General features: G+C 44.6%; 2 protein-coding genes across 2 annotated transcripts in view; one reads left to right on the top strand and one right to left on the bottom strand.

Annotated features, from left to right (window-relative positions):
- Positions 1-4,254, bottom strand: part of LOC107192951 — a 20,016-nt gene extending 15,762 nt beyond the window's left edge. The window contains exon 1 of the mRNA XM_015582316.1: positions 4,205-4,254. The gene's annotated coding sequence lies outside the window, so the exon portion shown is untranslated. The remainder of the gene's footprint in view (positions 1-4,204) is intronic.
- The window catches only part of LOC107192884 (DNA ligase 3), a 21,988-nt gene extending 1,474 nt beyond the window's left edge, over positions 1-20,514 (top strand). Inside the window, exons 2-20 of the mRNA XM_015582233.1 lie at positions 528-833; positions 14,137-14,375; positions 15,233-15,312; positions 15,377-15,454; positions 15,750-15,927; positions 16,128-16,283; positions 16,357-16,488; positions 16,610-16,689; positions 16,750-16,837; positions 16,901-16,978; positions 17,053-17,176; positions 17,259-17,329; positions 17,450-17,596; positions 17,691-17,899; positions 17,985-18,285; positions 18,373-18,486; positions 18,563-18,654; positions 19,216-19,306; positions 20,368-20,514. Coding sequence (XP_015437719.1) covers positions 528-833; positions 14,137-14,375; positions 15,233-15,312; positions 15,377-15,454; positions 15,750-15,927; positions 16,128-16,283; positions 16,357-16,488; positions 16,610-16,689; positions 16,750-16,837; positions 16,901-16,978; positions 17,053-17,176; positions 17,259-17,329; positions 17,450-17,596; positions 17,691-17,899; positions 17,985-18,285; positions 18,373-18,486; positions 18,563-18,654; positions 19,216-19,306; positions 20,368-20,514 — 2,711 coding nt within the window. The remainder of the gene's footprint in view (positions 1-527; positions 834-14,136; positions 14,376-15,232; positions 15,313-15,376; positions 15,455-15,749; positions 15,928-16,127; positions 16,284-16,356; positions 16,489-16,609; positions 16,690-16,749; positions 16,838-16,900; positions 16,979-17,052; positions 17,177-17,258; positions 17,330-17,449; positions 17,597-17,690; positions 17,900-17,984; positions 18,286-18,372; positions 18,487-18,562; positions 18,655-19,215; positions 19,307-20,367) is intronic.

Raw genomic sequence — 20,514 nt, 5'->3', positions numbered from 1 at the left:
AACAATTTTTAATTACCCTTGCTGTATATTGCGGGTCATGGAAGTATTATCATGGAAGTATCTGTACTAAAATACAGAAAGCAATCGTCTTCGTACGTTAAGATATACTTCTTGAAGAATACCTCCTCCGAAGGTCATTTGAAGGTTAACATATTAAACATGGTTGAATTTGTCTTTTCATTAGATACAAATATTAGACTAATCAAAATACATTATCCCATTTAAAAAAAACGAAAACGACGATGAAACATCGGAAAATATAACCTCAAGAAAAAAATCTTCTGTACAACAATGATTGCCCCACCGAAGCAAGCATTTTCTAGTATCATTAAAAACAACGGAGATATTTCAGGCGAAAGTCTCAGGTGAATATAAATAAATTTACGAATACTCTGGTATTTTCTATTTTATAATAAACGAACACTCGAATACGCTTGTATTCTGTAATCATTTCATCAATAGCTACCGAATACGTTAGCATTTTGAAAGTCTGAAATCTCTGAGAAGGTTCTCCGTTTCTTTCACAGCCCCGTTTAAGACGCCCAAAGGAAAAACGGAAGATTCACAAAAGAAACGGAAAACGTCGACTCCTGTTAAAGGGACGTCCATCGACGAGAAACCAAAGAAGGTTAAGAGGGACCGTTCGACGTCGAAGGAGGGCTCGTCGGATGGCTCGCATAGATCGAAGAAGGTTCGCGACGAGCCTCCAGGACCGAGCAGAGACGATTCGTTCGAGGAATTTCAGAGGGTCTGCAAGGATGTCGCGAAACTGGACGCGTATACGGATAAAACGGCGGTGGTTAGGAGGATGCTGACCAATGGATCCGATGGCGGTAAGTCATCAAATCCTATTTATTATTAATTACTAGACTGCGGATTCGTATACAAATATAGATTTTTGGGGGTTAATCTACTGGAGTGAAAGCAAGATTTGTTTACTGTATTTACTATACTACCAGGTTCTAAACAAAATAAAAAATTCTTCAAAATTTATTATGCTCCTAAGTATAGTGAATTCTCGAGAATTCTGTGTGCTATAAATGGATATAATTTATAAATTATAGACTCATTAACCCCTTGCATAATAATTATTATTATTAAAAATACTGTTCCTCTGGTATTAACATTTTAACGTTTAGAATAAATGTGACATCTGCGATAGGAATAGAATTCCTCCAGTGTCTGAGAAAATATTAACGATAAATTAATTCTTGAGAGTAAAACCGTAAAAGAAATCGTATGGTAAGTGGTTGACGAGGGAGGAACTGGATGATTGCTTGGCAACAGGCTGTTCCACCAACGAAATTAACGAAATTTCGTGTGCAAAGGGTTAAAGGGACACTGAGAAGTTGCTGTTTCCCGTCTTTCCCCGCGTCCTCAAATTCGCTCTGGCGTGGCGGTTGGATCACGGTTCAAAGTCGTTCGCGGATCGAATTGCGTCGTCGCGTTTCTTGGTGATCCAGGAGGGGGATCGAGGCGCAGCGTGCGCCGGGGTCCGACCGAATTTCGTAACGTTCTCAAAGGGTCAAGGTTCCCCGCGCCACACGCGACTTCTCTGCCTGGTGCTTCGTGAATTAGCAGTCTTCGCGATAACGTCGGTTCGACACCGTTCTCGATCGAATCTCGATCGGAACGAGAGGTGTATGCAACCAGGGACTTAAACCGGTATGATTTTGATAACGTTATTATACTATCAAAGTTCTATCGATACCGATATATTACTGAAAACCGAAATAAATACCGGTATTTTTTCGGTTTCTATAAGGGTAGCGCTTATACAGGGTGTAAGAAAAATGTTGGAGGATGTATATATAATTAATCCGTTTAATCGAGCACATCTGCACCGAGATAGCTCGAAAGATTATCGATGTTTTGGTGACCTTGATAAGCGAAAACGCGATTCGCGCGTGCCAAGAACGTTCGACGAAATAACTCGCGCGAGTAAATCGAGGACAGAGAAGTGGAAGGGGAATCGTTACATTTAATATTTTCGGTTAATTAGGTTCCCCGAGTTTTTTTTCAACCGTCTGTGAAATCTAATGAAATTTCGATGTTTCAGTGTGTGCATTAGAGTCGAAAGGAAGAGTAGTCCTCGTTAATTGGACGACGAGAACAAACACACACACACACACACCTCGAGCATTAAAGATACTAGACTCGACGATAATTCCGTTCTCCAACGGAAAAGAGAGGGAAAAAAAAACAATTTTCATCGTTGTTTTTTCGTTACCATGTTCCACGGTCCGAAATACAGGTCTCGGATCATAATACCATAATATTACACGGATTCACGCACACCTTTAGCTTCGATAGAAGAATAGAATGTTATCGATGGTCCACACTTTCCGTATAAACAGTCGCGTCTTCTCTCCCCTCTCGATTATTGTCTCTCCGATTCCCCCTACTTCTTTCTGGCCTCTGTGTGTCGTTTCGCCGAGCTCTCCAGAGGCAAATACGATACCGGAATCGGATACAAGGAAACCATTAATCAATCGTCGCCGCGGATTCGCGAGTGGAAGATTTTTATGGGGTTATCTGGCACCCTGAGACGAAGACAATTCCCACAAGGAGGATTTTCCGTTCATTATTGAAAGATCCTCGAGTCCTGTCGCGCGATCTATTCGTTGATACACCCAGAGCCATTCCTGGCGGGGGTGCAAAAGGTGCCCCCGCACCTGGGCGACCGCAGATATCCGCAGGATCGTCAGGTATACATGTATAAATGATTTCTGAAATATTAGTCGCGAACTGGCTATCATTCTTTAAGAAAGTTGAAGTCAAAGTTTGTTAGCCTTCAGTTAACATTCGCCTAGTTCGTTAACTCATTGCGTTACAATATCGAGTCAGGCACGTGATAACGATTTCAAACTGAATTTATTCTCTCTCTTAGGTATCTTATTGGGTACAGAATAAAACAGAAAACTCGTTGGATCCGATGAAAGTTTTGTTTTTCATTATATTTCACAGAGCCCTACAGGCTATAAATGCATAAAATCCGCAGTCTAATAATAAGCATGCGAAAAAAAAAAAAATAATAGGTCTGGCGAGACTCGAACTCTAGTACGCTGACGCTCCGCCACCAGTCTAATTAACAAACATTAACACTCATTGGTACTTAACGACCTAGGCGATTTTTCAAATTTTAACTTCGAATTTCTTAAAAATATATAGCAGCTAATATTTTACAAATGTCGTTCATACATATATACCTAACGATCCTGTGCAGTTTTATTAAAATCGGCGGTGTCACTGGTGAAAGCAGTCCTCGCGAGCCCCTTAATTTCGAAACACCGCACGAAAACGTCGCACGAAGAATCCTAGTCAAAAAGTACCATTTGTCATAAAGGACCAATGGTTTTCCTCCGATTTCCTCAGAGCCTTCCCGTGACTAATCGATCGTCACACGAAGACTCCTAGCCAAAAAGTACCATTTTTCGTAATGGACCAACGGTTTCTCCGATTTTCTTCCTGTAATTCGTAGATCGTTACACGAAGGCTCTTAGCGAAAAAGTACCATTTTTCGTAAGACACCAACGGTTCCTCCGATTTCCACCGATTTTCTTCCCGCGACTCGTCGATCGACGAAGACGATGCTCGCAACACAACCCCTCTCGCGAAATTGTTTTCGCAGAAACCGCACAGGACAGTTAACTTCTGACACGGCACCGATTGCGGTTCGTTGATTTCTCTTCCCCGCGTCATATACTCTTGACCCAGTGTACACCGCGTGTATCGACGCGAAATTTTCCGCTCCCCGATCGAAACACACCGTACCGACCACGCACGTCCCCTAACCGTTCCGGTCCTTCCCCCAGAGGGGCCATTTTCCGCGATAACGGACCGTTCGGGTACCTCCGATTTCAATCAGTTACCGTCCCTATTCAAATTAAATCGGTTCGTAGAATTTTCCTCTGTTTACGAATATTTCAGTAGAATTCGACGATTCTTACGAAGGTTATCCCTCGGGACAAGATTTATTGAAATTTACCCGGGTTTTTAATTTCGTTCAGAACTCTAGGGGACATCGTCTAATTCCCTGAATCGACCTTAAATTTCCCTCAAACACTCCTGATACCGAAATACCACCGAATATACCTCTTCCTCTTGGTATATTGCCGGGGCTAGTATAATCCATGAGAATCTCAAATCCAGATTCCACTAAATTAGGAAAATCCTAGTTTCGAATGTCCTTTTATGTACTCACTGTAATCTGAAGTCGTTTCTCCGGTTAGTTGGCCGCTACTTGGAAATAATCTTCTGGTTCCTCGGTGACTGGACGAGTCACCCTTTTTCTCGCGAAGGTGATCCTTCGTTGAACCACGGACGCTACCGTCGAAGGTGTCTTTGTTAATCGTCCAGAGGGTATTCGCCACCCTGTGTTATGCTTGATCACTTTGTCACCACTCTGATATTGTATCTTTGTCTCGAAAATGATCAATGGATCGTTATGGTTAAACACGCTTTTATAAGTCCGTGTCACTTTAATACACTTGGGGTGGTGGCTAACGGATCCGCAGGGCCGCTAAACAAAGTTTCGTTTGGTTGCACGCGACACATTCACAAGTTTCGCGACTATTGGTCTCGGGGTGCTGTGCTCAGCTGTCTTATAAGCTCTCCCGGCCGTCCCCACCAGATTCTTTGAGTCCGATTTGTAAACGCGATGTCGAGCCCCCTTCTCGAGCAGCCAGCTTGGCTCCAGACGTTCTTCTCTCCCCTGTCCTCGCCTCTTTTCCTCTTTCTCCACACGCCACTTGGGTTTCCACTCTGTATTTCGCCGCATCATCGCTGAATCTTCGTTCTATCAACGTATTTATCTACCTCTCCGTTCGCCACTGCCGATCCTCTATTCATCCCCCCTCTGGTTTGATATCTTTACTTGATCCTCCTTGCTATGATTCGCGATCTCTTAGTGCCTATACATTCCCCGCCCACTTATCGTTGATTTCCGTTTCCGTGGTAATTTTTCCGTCTTCTTGTCCAATTGCCACGCGATTTACGCGATCTAGTATGCCGGAAAAACGGGCGGTATTAACCCCTCCGATTTATACGATTGATCGCGATATCAGTTGTCGACCAATGACGACGCGTGACGCAGCTTCGAAATAGGATCGTGACACAGCGATGGGACCCGTAAGCTCGATGGAAACTCGCGCGCCATTTGCGTCTTGTGAACGTAAATCGAATGCGATTCTTGCGATTGGACCGAGAGAATGGCTTGGATGTTAAGATCGATTTGGCGGTTGAAATAGTTTTTTTTTTTTTTTTTTTTTTTTTTTTTTTATATATATGTCAAGTTTGTATCTCCTTTTGCGACTGGTTTAGCGCAAAAGGTTTAAACGTTGGGATTCCGATTTGGGAAAGTTGAGATATCAATTTGAAAGTTGGGAAATCGGTTCGGAAGTTAGGATCGATTTGACGAAGGGCATTTTCAAGGTACGAGTGACAGTAAAAAGAAGAAGATCGTATATCCAATAAATCGATTCTGTCCACCCCGGAGAAGAAAGTTTCGTAAAAGCTTGGTAAAAATATCGGTTACGTTTCCTCGATCGCGAATCGATCCAAAAGGCATTTGGCGACCCAGAATGAAGCCCCGATAAAAAAAAAAAAGTACCACTTCTTCGTGACGTTTTTCCTTCTCTCTCTCTCTCGCGCGTTCACTTGTTTGTATCTATATATACGAAGTATTATCGAGCTGGTCGGGCGACGAGAGTCGTCGCCGTTCGGCGCCGAAAATTAGTAGAGATAGACGCGCGTTTATCGGTGTGCGCGAACGCCTGTCCATAAATAAATCGTTGTCGCCATCCTCGAGGGTCAACGCGATGGTAAGGCATTCGCGAATTGCCGTTCTTTCGTTCAACTCTCGATTCCTCGAGTCGAAATACAAGATCGAAAATTGTCTGTAACCGAAGATCTTCCCCTTGAAGACGTCCCCTTGGGTACGGATTTATTTGAGAAAATATTTGCATGTGGAACGGAAATAATTTTTGGTTGCTTGGAGTAGTATGTAAAGGCAGTACATTTTACGTAAGAATGTATTTATTTCTAAAATATTGGTGACATATGTAGTATTAAGATGTCTTCAACTAATTAGAATTGCAAAACAAAAATAAATTAATAACAACAAAATAAAACTAAATGAAATAAATTCAATTTATAAAAAAAAACAATTACTAATAATTATGCAGAGTGTGATATTTTTATTGATGAATGAAATTGATCAATAAAAAAAAAAAAATGACGTATCTCAGATGTCAAATGTACCTAAAAGTTTAATTTTTGGTTTGACGTCTTAGACACGTCATCCGCTCTTAGGGGAAAAAAGTGAATGACGTGTCTCAGACGTCAAATGTACCCAAGGGGTTAATATAACTTGATATAAAAAAAAGAAATTCGTTTCTTTAACCGAGAAAGAAAGCGTAAATTTTGTCACTTGGTTGCGATCCATCAGATCCCAACCTCCATTTTCGTATCGTTCAGTCCGATTTTCCATTAGAAAATCTTTCTTACCCAATCCCAGATAGCACATGATACCTTGAACACGTCCATTTTACGGCTATTTTAGGTCTAAGGCGTCTTTAATCCGTCTTCAAGGCGTCGTTAGGCGTCATGTGCTATATGGGTATGGAGCAACCTTCTTTTGCTTGGTCCTCGCGAAGTCTGATTCCTTTTCTCCGCATCAGATCGATATCCACTATAACACATGACGTCCCGAAGACGTCCATTTTACGTCTATTCTATGTCTAAGACGTCTTTAAGCCGTCGCTAGGCGTTATGTGCTATCTGGGATTAGTGCAAACATTGGAAAACCAGCCAAGAACAAGATCCCTTTTCCGGAGATCCCTTTCACTCGGTGTTTCGGCACGTAACACGCCTTTAACTCGATTTCCACTTTCGTTTCTCGGTGTTAACCTCGTTATCTGCCGCGGTATTCGACATTTCAGGAAGGGCATTCCGCGTGCTCGCTCGATAACCACGCGGCCCCGCGTTATCGCCACTATAGGACTCGCGACGGAGAATCCGTCGCTTCGTAAATATTATTGTTTAGGAGTGTGACGATCGATTGTCGTGTAACGCCGGCGATTCTGAAAACTGGGCGTGAAGAAGGGGGGAATGGAATCAGATTTGTGAATAACTGTACATAACCAGGGACCTGACGAAGAGAAGATCGATTGCGCAACAGGCTTGCTTGCTTGCTTGTTTGCTTGCTTGCTTGCTTGCTTGCTTGCTTGCTGCTGGCCAAACTCGACACGAATTGACCCCGAGCGGTCTCGTGAAATCGTGCTAACCACGAGATACGCCTCGTTCGATGCTTTTCATTGGCGGATATAGACGGACCGAGAAATTATACGAATCGTGAGGCAAACGAGCGCTCTCTGTTTTCGGATCTACGGGAATAATATCTGCGAAGATAGCCGTTGGACGTTTCTCTAGTAGACTTGGTAGTTTTGTGCGATTGATAATACTTGGGGAAGCATCGAACTCGAATGAATCGAGAGTAAGTCGATCACCGTCCAGGAATTAGCGATTTGCGCGTCGAAATCGCGCGCGTGCGTCTATTTCCGACGATGATCGAGAACGTGGTTTGATGTCGATAGAGTCAGGGGAGGGAGAGAAGAGTTCGTTTTGGCCGTTGGTCGCTGCTTTCTCGGAAGTGGACGAGGGTGGAAGAGGGTGGAAGACGCGGAATGGGAACGGATTCGCGGAACGGATTCGTCTAGTCGCGGGAACTCGGGGTTTTCCTTCGATCTAGGAATTATATGGATCGCTGGACCGTCCAATTCGATCGAGCAACTTGATCTTGTACCATTGAATCTCCATTCTATTATTCTCCTAGAGGAAAAAAAGAAGTTTTCTTGTTATCCTGGTGTCGTGAGTTCTGAATCATATGTTCGTATCTTTAAAATGATCTATTGTCTACGGATAATATTTCACATATATCATTAGGAATCTGTTATACTATCATCGTTCAAAACCCTGTTAAAATCGAAGCCTGACAGTTGAGTTCCTTTCCTTGTTAGAATGCGCAACAGATATCAATTCGTCCTCCATTGTAACCGTTTGTCCTGTCTCGTTCCGGACAACTGTTGCACGCCCGTCGAGATCAGAGAAGAGCACAGATGAAGGTCGACGAGATGGTAATCGTTGGGTCCAGGGACGAAGACGAGACTTCGCTCGAGATAGAAGAAGAACACCGAAGAAATTGTCTCTTTGTGTTCCGTAAGTGGAGCGCCGTTCGGATTTTTCGATAGATTGCGCGCGGCTAGTCGAGCGGAAAGTCACCGCGACTTGGCACAGTTATTATCGTGGATGATCTCGCCGACAGCTAGGTCGGGAACCTCCTCCGATCCTCCTCCCTTTCGCTCGTCACCCTCGATGATACAGACGTCGTCGAGTTAGTCGTTGAGTTCCAAATCGATTAACGTTAACCTCTAAACAGACCATCGTTGAGTTCCAGATGGATCGTCGTTAAGCTCTAAACAAACCTTCGTTGACTTCCAAATGGGTCGTCGTTAAGATCTATACTCGATCGTCGTTGAGTTCCAAATTAATTGACGTTGAGTTCCAAATCGATTGACGTTGAGTTCCAAGTCCATTGACGTTGAGTTCCAAATCGATTGACGTTGGGTTCTAAATCGATTGACGTTAGGCTCTAAACAGACCATCGTTGAGTTCCAGATAGATCGTCATTGAGCTCTAAACTCGATCGTCGTTGAGTTCCAAATTAATTGACGTTGAGTTCCAAATTAATTGACGTTGAGTTCCAAGTCGATTGACGTTGAGTTCCAAGTAGATTGACGTTGAGTTCCAAATCGATTGACGTTGGGTTTTACATCGATTGACGTTAAGCTCTAAACAGACCATCGTTGAGTTCCAGATGGATCGTCGTTAAGCTCTAAACAAACCTTCGTTGACTTCCAAATGGGTCGTCGTTAAGATCTATACTCGATCGTCGTTGAGTTCCAAATTAATTGACGTTGAGTTCCAAGTCGATTGACGTTGAGTTCCAAATCGATTGACGTTGGGTTCTAAATCGATTGACGTTAAGCTCTAAACAGACCATCGTTGAGTTCCAGATAGATCGTCATTGAGCTCTAAACTCGATCGTCGTTGAGTTCCAAATCGATTGACGTTAGCTCTAAACATATCGTCGTTGAGCTCTAAATCGTCTCCTCTCAAATGGTGAAATCACACGCATATACCGATGGAATTTCGCGAGGAATCGGCCGCTAGTTCGTTTACTCGCTCTCAGCACTCTCGACCCAAGAGAACGAGCATCGGGAGCGATAATTGGCCGGCGACATTTCGTCTGCCCGACTTTAATTATCGGCGTTCGAAGCAGCAGCTGCACGCCTCCATAAATTGCTATTGTGTCACACATCGAGGCGGCGGCGGGGACGGGGGTGGGGAGGGGCGAGATGTTTGGTCGCGCGACGACCGTGCTTTTGATCGGGGGCGCGGCAAACAGAGGCCTTAGGTCGTTCGTCTCCGATTTTCGAGTCCTTTCGACCGTCTCGAGGACGATTACGCTTCCCCAACCCTGTCTGACCTCTTGACACCTCGTCGTAACCCTTAGAACCGGACCGTTCTTCTATCCCACACGTCTTTTGTGCGTTTTGCCCCTTCTTCAAAGACGAACACGTAGAGTGAACGCATCATTGAAGAATGTAATTCGTTAAATTAAAAAGAAAAAGTACAAATTTCCTAAGTGAATTGGAGAATATTAAGTAAATAAACATTTCGCACGAATGGTGCGAAAATTGTTTGAGTATTAAACAAGGAATTGGAGGAAATAGGTATTCCATCATTCCATCGTATCGTAATAACATATTGTACTCGTTTTTCTATACAATGTTCATTCACCGATACGTGTCGATTTACTGGTGCATCGACGATATTCGGTGGGATCGCGAAGAGTGGCTGTGCGAGAGAGAACGATTTTCCTTCGGAATAATTACCACGTGGATTCTCTCAGTTTCCACTATGCACCAACGGGGAAAAAGAGTTGTCCACGTTGTTTTCTACCTTTCGAAAACTTCATTCGATCGCGTTAGTGCGCGTCGTGGTTGTGCAATCGCGAATACGACGAGGAAAATGGTGGTGGAGAGGATCACATGAAAAACGCGTTTCCCGCGACGAGATGCTTCCTGGAAACTGATCACTCGCGACGTAGATTCCGATGGTCGTTCGACGGCGTAGAAGGGACCAATATTATTAGTCGCGAATTAAATAATGATGCTGCCCGCGTGAATTTCCTCGGCCGCTTGTTTTCCATGAAAACAAAACGGATAGCGCCGCTTCCGAGAACCTGCGCACGATTGTAGATTCTACATCATCGATCTATATCGGCCCCGTACTTTGCTCGGATCGTTGCGTCATTTCTCGAAAGCTATTCGTTGTACAAGTTCGAAGTTTTCAGTCAATAAAATAAACATTTTAAAATTATATTTTCATGTCTCTTATACGGGGTGTAACGAAATTGTAGGTTCCTGAAATCGATCAATCGTTAGGTGATTTGGAACAAGTTTCTCATTTTTCCAGAGGAAAAACTTGTTCCAAAACACCTCACGAGTGACCCGTTTCACGGACCTACAACACTTTTCTTACACCCTGTATAAGTAGGATTTTTTATTTATGTGTTATACACGGTAGTGACGTGTTACTCAAGGGAATCGATCTTCCGAAGGATCGAATCGTAATGGAACACCTCTAACTGCGGTTGTCCGTGTCTGCCCGTGATCGTCTGATTCTACTGCGCCGTCCCGTTTCTTTCTTTCCGAACGTTACCTATTACTTCCAGTCGTATCAGTTCCGCGCACACCGAACTAGTAGGATTGCCCGCCCCGGACTCGATTCACGCGCGATTAAAGCCTGCAAGCCTTCGATTTCTGGGCGATTTTCGCATCCTCTAGATCCCTGGTATCGCGTTCATCCCACCAAAAACAGAATCGGATCGAACTGGCTCGATAAATCGCGCGGACACGAGTGAGAAGTGGAATGTCGCGAATCAAAAGAAGAACCTCTTGTTTCGGCCTGACTCTAAAGGAACGAGAAGAACCATTACGCCAGCGTTTCAGTTGATAACGCAGGTATCTCTTTCGAAATCGATCCGCAAGATATTCGACGCGGCCAGTTAAATTACTTTTCTACTTTTCATTCCTCACGATTCCTCCCAGGCGTTCACGGAGTTGTAAACATCAACGTCGTCACCCGTCGCTTCGTCTCGTTGTAACACGCCACGAGGCGTCTTACGAGCCTGTCGCCTACGGCGCTCTCTCGCAAAAGCGGAGGTGACTTCATACGTAGAGATTACAGAGCGTGGCCCCGCGTGTAATTAATGATCGATCGGACGCGAAGGAAGAACCGCGCGGGAGAGAAAACGATAGAGAGAGGTCACCACGCCGATGCCCACCGGCTCGTACAAAGTGTAGTTCCGCGGAGACTGACGATAAGAAGCGGTGGCGGAGGACGGGAACGTCGGGGGGCTTCAATGAGACTTTCCACGGGCCAACGAAAGCGAGAGTGGCGATGAGTCATTTGTCGCGGCCACCTACCCCCTCAACGGTCGTGCCGATAAACTGGCGAAACTATCGCGATTCTTTGTTGAAATTTACCATTTCCGTTTTCCTTTTTCTTGGATCACTTGGACGGAACTAACCCCCTCAGCAACCCTTTCGAGGAATTACATATGTTTTGGGACACCCTGTATAATCTTCTCGACGTTTCCGAACAGGTGTGCGCTCGTTGTCGGCAAAATCGACGATTTGATAGTGATTAATATCCTCGACCGAGGTGAATTTCACTTTCTGATAACCTGTTACGCCAGGTTCGCGGTACTCTCTCCTCCGGACGGTTCATTCGCGCCAGTTATTCGGCGATAAGCGGGATCGCGGGAGAGGTCGGAGGTCAGGGCCTCGCGGGAGCCTACAATCTTTCGCTATTAGGCTGCTGCACACAACGGATGGTGGAAATTTTTTTTTTTCTCTCTCCCTATCGAGGATTTACATGCTATGCGACGCTTCGGATCGGATGTGTCGTCGTTTCCGATACGCGCGAATTTCTGTGCACCTACAATTCTGCTGAGACCTGTGCAGCTCTATATCTTACGAAGATACAACACAAACTTTTCTGTCTTCGACCCTATTTATCGCATTTGTGAAATAGCGAATTTTTTCTGTAAAGATTTTGATTTTTTTGATCGACTCCATCCAGTCTTTCAAAAGTTCATAGTGTCATGTAATTACCAATTTTCTTTTCTCTTTGTAATTACCATTTTCTTTTTCTCTTGTATTCTAATGGGAATAGACCAGTAACTAAATAAAATAAATAAACTATATTTTTGATATCGTAGCTGACAATTTGGAAGATGACGATGGATTTTTTAATTCGGAGGCAATTAATTATAATTAAGTATATGTCCTTCCATCGACGGAACGATTACCGATTTTGTAATCGGAAGTTTTATCACCGGCTGTTCCCGACGAAAGTATATCGTGCATTTAAAATTAGTTCCTCTCGATGGAAGTTGACTAGCAGATCAATTTTCTGTTCAGAGAAAAACAGATGCGAACGAATGGATTATTTATGAACGGTAGTGTACACGTGTTTACAACACCGAATGACGTCGACTCTACCATTCGTAAGAGATTCCAGATTAAACTTTATCCGAAATTCTATCTAAAAACTTTCCTACCGGTATCGTTTAATCGACGAAGAATTGCCAACATACTTCTGAATGGCAGCCATCGATTCGTAAGTCGTCGAGGGGTTAACACCTAAGACTACCAGCCTTGAGTGTGTATTAAATTAAATTGTATAATACAATAATATACAGAATATCCCCCTATTGGGCGAGGGAGGACCAGGTCCTACAATAAACTAATTATTAAAAATTCCTATACATAAAAAATTTGTCTCCAATAATAGAAACCTTGTTCTTGTCTCTGTTTAAATACCGTTTAGGATATAACATGTCACACCCGCGTCGACCAATTTCTCTAACGTTCCTCGGCCGAGTCACGCAAACACGCGATCGTTTAGTGAAAAGCAAGAAAAATCGGTGTCCACAGGCCGCGTGCACAACTTCCCAAGCAGTGTTTCACGCCCCCCGCGCCGTGACACCTGAGAAAATGGGGAGAAGGTGCCGATCGATCGTCGAGATGATCGTTTGTCCAGCGAACGTGAATCGTCGCGTTAACTCGTGATCCATTGTTTACTCATTGATCGATCTATTTCCCGTACGACGACGCAGGAAAGAGGTCGTTCGATCTTTTGCTCCGCTACTTCTGTTCGATACTCCATCCGAATATGTTCTCAATCGATCCACGGGGAATAGTTTGGAGAACACAGATTAATCCACCGATTTTCCATTGAAAATTACAAAAATCGTTATTTCTTGTCGTAAGAATTTCAAAGATCGACGAAGGATCCTGATGGAGAGCTCAGGTAACTCTGTCCAATTGTAATCGTTCGTCGATCTTCGAGATTCCTGCGACTAAAACCGATGTTAATCGAGAGTCGATTATTTTTTATAAATACCGTCGAGTCCTCCGAAGGAAAATCACCACGATGGGATTGGAATAGGAGGAATACACGTTTGGCGAATGGAAAACGGTCTGCATGGGGCAAAAAGGAACGGAACGGAATCGGCGATGCAACGCGCATTCGAGAACGGAAAGTTACGCGGACGATAACTTGGACGCACGATAACCGGACACGGTGATCGCGGATATTCTATCGGGCCTGGATTCTTTCATCGGGGCCCCTCTCGTCTCTCATCCGCGTGCCTTCTGGTTTAGGCTGTTTATCGACGGGAGAAAGACTCGCGATTCTCTGTTTGGGAAGATTGCCAAATTTCGACCATTGCCCTAGGTTGGACCATTATTGCAATCTGTTATGATAGACAATAGTGGGGGAGAAAAGTATTCGTGCACCCTTTGAAATCATAATATAACATAAATCGTCGATATGTATTAATTAAATTTTCATTACAGTCTCAAATAAAAAAATTATAAAAAGCAACCTTTTACTATTTTCTTCGCGATTTGAACCAATTGCAAGGTACTCAAATTTTTTTTCTAACATTTTTGTTACACCCTGTATATCACGATACACAGATTCTCAATGATTGTTTCGCAGCTGGTTTCAAAGGGGACGCGATCCTCTGGTGCAGATTGCTGCTCCCAGGGGCGGTAAAAAGGGTCTACAACCTGCAGAGCAAACAGCTGGTCAAACTGTTCTCTCGCCTGTTGCTGCAGGACGAGGACGAGATGCTCGAGCATCTGGAGAAAGGCGACGTGGCCGAGACCATTCGAGTGTTCTTCGAGAAAAGCGTCGTCGTGCAGCCTGCTCGTAAGAGCGTGCTCACCGTGCAAGAGGTAAAAAATCATCCGAATAAGAAAATCCATTCATTCGTTCATTTATTTATTACATCTAAATTTATATCTCTTTGTTCCAAATTGACACGATTGATATTAGAAGGTTGACAGGATCGGTATTGGAAGGTAGACACGATCGGTATAAGAAGGCTGACACGATCGGTATTAGAAGGTAGACACAACCGTGTAATAATCCGTAAAAAGAACTAAAGAGTGCTCCAGGTAGCTAAGAACACCGTGGGAAAAACGTAAGACGAGACCGGCCCACCGCGAAGATGCGTTCCTGTATTAATCGAGAGCAAAGCCTCTGGATGAAATTTATAAATTTCCCCGCTCGAATAAGGGGATCGTCGACGTGCATTATCCCCGTAATTTGCGAGCACGAGGATACAAATGAGGGTGGAACGGAGGGGGTTCGAATTAAATTCATCCTGGCCGTCTGTCTCTCTTTCCGTTTCTGTTCGTGCAATTTGTCTCGGGGACAGATTCCCCTTATTGTCCCAAGTCCTCGTCACGAGTCCCTTCACGATGGTTCACCAGCGGAATTTTCGTCACGATCGAGCCTCGAATAAGAATCTCGGGGGCTGTCCGATCGCTTGGTCAATCCTCCACGCACGATTAAATTGCATAGAGTTTTTTTTTTTTTTATTTCGTCCAGGAGGGGAATACTCGCAAGGGTGTTCGATCGGCTTACGAGGATTTTGGGGGGGTAGTGTGCGGTCCAGGGCTTTCGATTCGGAGAAAATTCGGCCAGTGGAATCCTCCGCGGGACCCGTTTCTGGGTTACAGAATAGAGAATCTTCGTCTGAAATGAATCGATCATTCGGAAAATCGTGTTGGATTTTTCTTTATTTTAGGTGGACCAGTTCTTGGAGGATCTGACCTGCTTGACCAAGGAGGACGAGCAGATTCTCCACTTCCGTTCGATCGTTTCGAGGTAAAATTGTTATTGTTTCTTTCGTATGCGTTTTTATTTAGGAAAGTTTTGATCTTTCTTGCAGATGCACTTCGGACGATTTGAGGATGATCGTTAGACTGATCAAGCACGATCTTAGGATCAACGCCGGGCCGAAGAACATGTGAGTTCCTGTTCACAGTTGAACAAATAATCGATCCTACAGATACTGTGTACCGGACAAATGAATTCGGACAAAGACATTTTTCGTTGTGACCTCGACAATATATTGCAAGGTCATTGAAATCGGCGAGGATGGACCTATTCCGAATAATTGCCAAAGTTACAGTAACGGTCCAACCCAGACGATAGTCTAAATTTGGCAACTTTCCTTTACATACGAAGATACTTTTTGTCCCTCGTCGTGGACCCTGATTTATGTCGAGGCTATTTAAATTCATATTTGCACGATTGTTTAGCCTCGCCGCTGTGGACAACGACGCGTACAAGGCTTTCCAAACCTCGAGGGACCTGGTCACAGTCTTGGAGCGGTGTTTGCAGGGTTCCAAAATCGGGAAACCGTCCTCCTCCTCTGCGGGATCGTCTTCCGGCAACAAGGTCTCACTTTCTTTGATGACGCCCGTATTACCAATGCTGGTGAGCCTTGCTTTCGTCTCTTAAATATCTTATTGTGTTCAGAATAATGTAGAAAAGACATTGCACCCGACGAAAGATTTTTCTCTATTGTATTACGCAAAGCCCCATTGGCTATAAATGCATAAAATCTGCTAGTTATAAGAATTATTATAATGAGGATTATATAAGGATGATTGTAATATTCATTGTGAAACGAACAGGCGGAAGCTTGCAAGTCCGTGGAGATGGCGATGAAGAAGTGTCCGAACGGAATGCTTTCCGAGGTGAAGTACGACGGTGAACGGGTCCAAGTGCACAAGAGGGGCGGCGAGTTTCGATATTTTAGCAGATCCCTAAAACCAGTGCTTGCTCATAAAGTAAATTTTTTCCGACTTGCAGTGATTCTGGCCGTGGTGTCGATCGTTTCACGAGTTTTGTAAATTGTTTCAGGTGAACCACTTCAAAGAATATATACCAAAGGCCTTCCCAGATGGCGACGATCTGATTCTGGACTCCGAGATCCTGATGATAGACACCAAGACCGGTCAGCCGCTGCCGTTTGGCAGTTTGGGCATTCACAAGGTGTTCTCATAAAAAATTTTCTTCTATTTTCTATTTCCGAATTTTCTTAATCAAGAAGGAAATTGTCTTCTATTTTCTATTCTCACGATACTTCGTTTCTTTTTTCTTTTTTTTGTAATAGAAATCTGAGTTCAAGAACGCCAACGTCTGCCTCTTCGTTTTCGACTGCATCTACTACAACGGTGACGTTCTGTTGCACAAGTAAGTCCTTCGGTTTCCCTGGCTTGCACGATGATTTACCGAATTTTTTAACGCACTCAGGACCATGACGGAGCGAAGGGAAATCTTGCAGAAGAGAATGACCGAAATACCAAACAGGATAATGCTGTCGGAGGTCCAGATAGTCCATGTAAGTGAAACAGTATTACATATTGCCTTCTTAACATCTGGATGCTTGAACGTGTGATTTCAGGATCCGCGAGATTTGGCGGAAATGATTGGCAAGGTTCTCAAAATGGGTCTCGAAGGATTGGTCCTCAAGGATATTTCTGTAAGTAACTTGAACGCTTCGTTCATTCCGTCGAATTGTAATCCGTTGAGATTGAACGTAATTCTGCCGATCAGAGCAAATACGAGCCGGGCAAGAGGCACTGGCTCAAGGTAAAAAAGGACTACCTGTTCGGCGGCGCGATGGCCGATAATGCAGATCTCGTGGTTCTCGGCGCATGGTACGGAACAGGAAACAAGGGTTCGTACCGTTTCTCGATACAAACCAGAATTATCGTGGATCCATTCTTTTTTAATTTAACAAATTTCCTCGATACCTTCAGGTGGAATGATGTCCGTGTTCTTGATGGGTTGCTACGACGAGGAGCACCGCCAGTGGGTAACGGTGTCAAAGGTAAGAATTCACGTGCATTAATCGCGATAATGATACATTGGAGGTGTCTGGCTACGTACTGCCTTTTCCACTATACCAGTCAACGTGTTGAATCAGTTAAACATAGCTTTTCGATTCAAGGTGCATACGGGCCACGACGACGCGACGATGACCATGCTGCAGGACGAGCTCGACATGATCAAGATCGGTAAGGATCCCAGCAAAGTACCGCCCTGGCTGCGCGCGAACAAGCCTATGATTCCGGATTTCGTGGCGAGGGATCCAAAGGTTTGTCGATCAATTCTGATGAAGCCACCCTAGTAGTATTGACGCTACTTAATTCTTATCTTTTTTTTTTTTTTTTTTTTTTTCGGTGATTCAGAAACAGCCGGTGTGGGAGATAACGGGTGCAGAGTTCACGAACCAGGGTGTTCACACCGCGGACGGTATCAGCATCCGATTTCCACGAGTCACTCGTATTCGCGACGACAAGGATTGGTCCATGGCCACTACGCTGAACGAGCTTCGGGATCTCTTCAAGAAGAGCTCCGACTCGATAGACCTTAGCCTCCTTCTGCCCTCCGGTTCCGGGTACATCTTTTTCTGTTTCCTATTTCTCTTGTGTCTGTTACACGTCAGGAATGTTCGTCTCGACGTCACGATACGGTTTTTCTAGAGACGTGAAGAAAGAAGGAGATGGTAGCAAACCGGGGAAACTCGATGCCTATTTAACCGCGGAGAAGAGAATCGACGAGAAGCCCGAGTCTCCGATGAAAAGGAACAAAACACCGAGGGCGTCGAACACTCCCACCTCGTCGAAGCAGATAAATGAGGTAGACAGAAGCGGGAATACTACCTGGAATGGAAAAATGAAAGAGGAACCGCGCGATGGAGTGAAAGCGGACACGTCGAGCCGAGAGCAGGAAGTGGAGGAGGAGGTGGAACGGCCGAAGTATTACGCGTTCGTGAACGGGGACGTACGGGAGCATTTGTTTCTTTTATTTTCTACGCTCGTTCTACGCGTCTCGTTTACCCTTCCATTTATTTTACGCTTCATTCTCCAGTACATAGAATATTCCGGAGCTGGAGCGCCACTGAATTGGGTGGAGGGTCGAAAACCTACGGACGGTCTCCCTACGGATGCGAAGCCATTATCCAGCCTAGGGGACAACGAATTGGTAATGTCTTCCCTTATTTCGATTAATCCGCAATCGAAGTAGCATTTCATGCTCGAGTTCGATCGTTGATTTTCAGAAATCGAGAACGATCCTGAAGGGAGCCCCGGTCCTCCTGGCGTCAGGGTTCAGGAAGACCAAACGGAAACACATTCGCAGGCTGCTGAAAACGTATCCTTTTGCTCATTAACTCTTTAGGGTTAGATGGGTTAAAAACTGTCCCACCTTTTGTTTAGCTTTTTATGCATGGTGGGATATATTTTAACCCACCTCGAAAAATTGAAGTTACTCATAGTCATGCAGTTTAATATTTTAGTTTTATATAATTTCTTTTATGTTAGAAAAAAATTCTGCGCAACTAGGGTTTTTATTTTCTTTAAAATTGTGCGCCTCAAAGAGTTAAACCAGGGAGGAGGAGGATCCTCGGTGTATGCGGTCGATCGAGTCGATCCGATCTGACTTAGGGGACAGTTTCTAATTACTTTGGGGCCGAACGGAGAACCGAGGGACCTGTGGGTCACGTTCCTCGAGACGTAAACTTGTACGGAAACCCTCAGGGGAGAGGAAGAAAGAGCCGAGAGGAAGGCTCTTTCGCTCTCTGTCTTTGACATTTCTGCTCTCCCAAGGCGGATTTAAACAAGACGATTCCGCGTGGTCGACGAGCACTCGCGCCAGTCACGTTACGCTGAACGCGGATTTATTTTCCTTAATATAGACGAAACGGTTCTCCAGCCTCGGGGCCAGACTCTTGAGGGACCAGGAGAGATCGATGGCGACGCACGTGATTCATCCCTGCAAGGAGATCTCGTCCTCCGCGGTCCATGTAAGTGTTGACCTCAGGGACGCTTTCCGGCTAGATCTCGCCCGCATGGCACGTTTCGTTTCACGAGTTAATTCGACGTAAGAATCGTGGGTGTTTCGTTAAACCATACTTTCCCCAACTTTTTTAGCTAACCACCCCCTTTTCTGACCTTTTTTTCTATTCACACCTTCATTGGACAAACTATCTGTATTATCAAAATTTCGAAGTGAAGTTGTGGAGTCCTTGCATCTTAAAAAAGTTAAATTGAAAATGAAAGAAATAAAGTTACTAGAACACCCCATCCCCCAGATGTCCTCAATGCAATATGTGGTAGTGCTTTGGGAACCTATGCTTTAAACGAAACAATCGACACGGAAATGCTATCGATTCCTACGTCGTCGTACGCACGACGATCCACTGTTAGACCGCTATTATTTCTAACGGGTGTCCCCTAATCTTCCAGATAAATCGTGGGTGAAACCACAGACAAGATATAAAAATAGACCTCACATACAATGTAATTTTCTATCCATCAGGAGTCTCCGTACTGTTTCAGAAACCGGGGCAATAATTTAATTTAATTTATTTTAATTCGTATATGCAGTCACGTGTGTGTGCTGTGTCGAACGTAGTTCCTGAAATCGAAAACTTTTATGTGGACTGCGCTCGAACCAGCGTGATTTTCGTGGAACACCAAGTCCCATAAGATGTTAGGTCTATTCTTATATCTCGTCTGTGACGAAACGAACCAAGAAACGAAACGAGTTGTGTGTCCCTATGGCCGTGTCAAATGGACCGCTTTTAAATCGATCGAAGTCTCCTCCCGCCCACGGCTAACGGAATTAAAGTTGGTTAATACGGCGGCCATTACCGCTGGCAGCCCCGGCTGTTAACCGGCTTCCGGCTTCTGGAAGTTGTCAGCCTCCGTTCTGATCGTGCCCCGCGCCAATTACATCCCTCCACCTCCCTCGGTTTACCTTCCAATAATTCTCACCACTACGGACGTCGATCGGGCGTGTATTTCCCGGGGCGGAATTTCAGGAAGGTGCACGGTTAATCACAAACGGGAACTGATTTTGTAGGAATATGAGGACGTATCGAGGACTGCCAGACACGTAAGCGTCGAATGGTTGGAGGCGTCAGCTTCAGCATCACGGATCCAGGGAACGGAGGAACACGCCGTGGAATTGACTGGGGATTACTGTGTCTGCCCCTGTCGACACCGATAA

This window comes from Dufourea novaeangliae, unplaced genomic scaffold (genome assembly GCF_001272555.1).
Source record: "Dufourea novaeangliae isolate 0120121106 unplaced genomic scaffold, ASM127255v1 scaffold439, whole genome shotgun sequence".
Classification (NCBI taxonomy): Eukaryota; Metazoa; Arthropoda; class Insecta; order Hymenoptera; family Halictidae; genus Dufourea; species Dufourea novaeangliae.
This window is presented reverse-complemented; position numbering and strand designations above follow the sequence as displayed.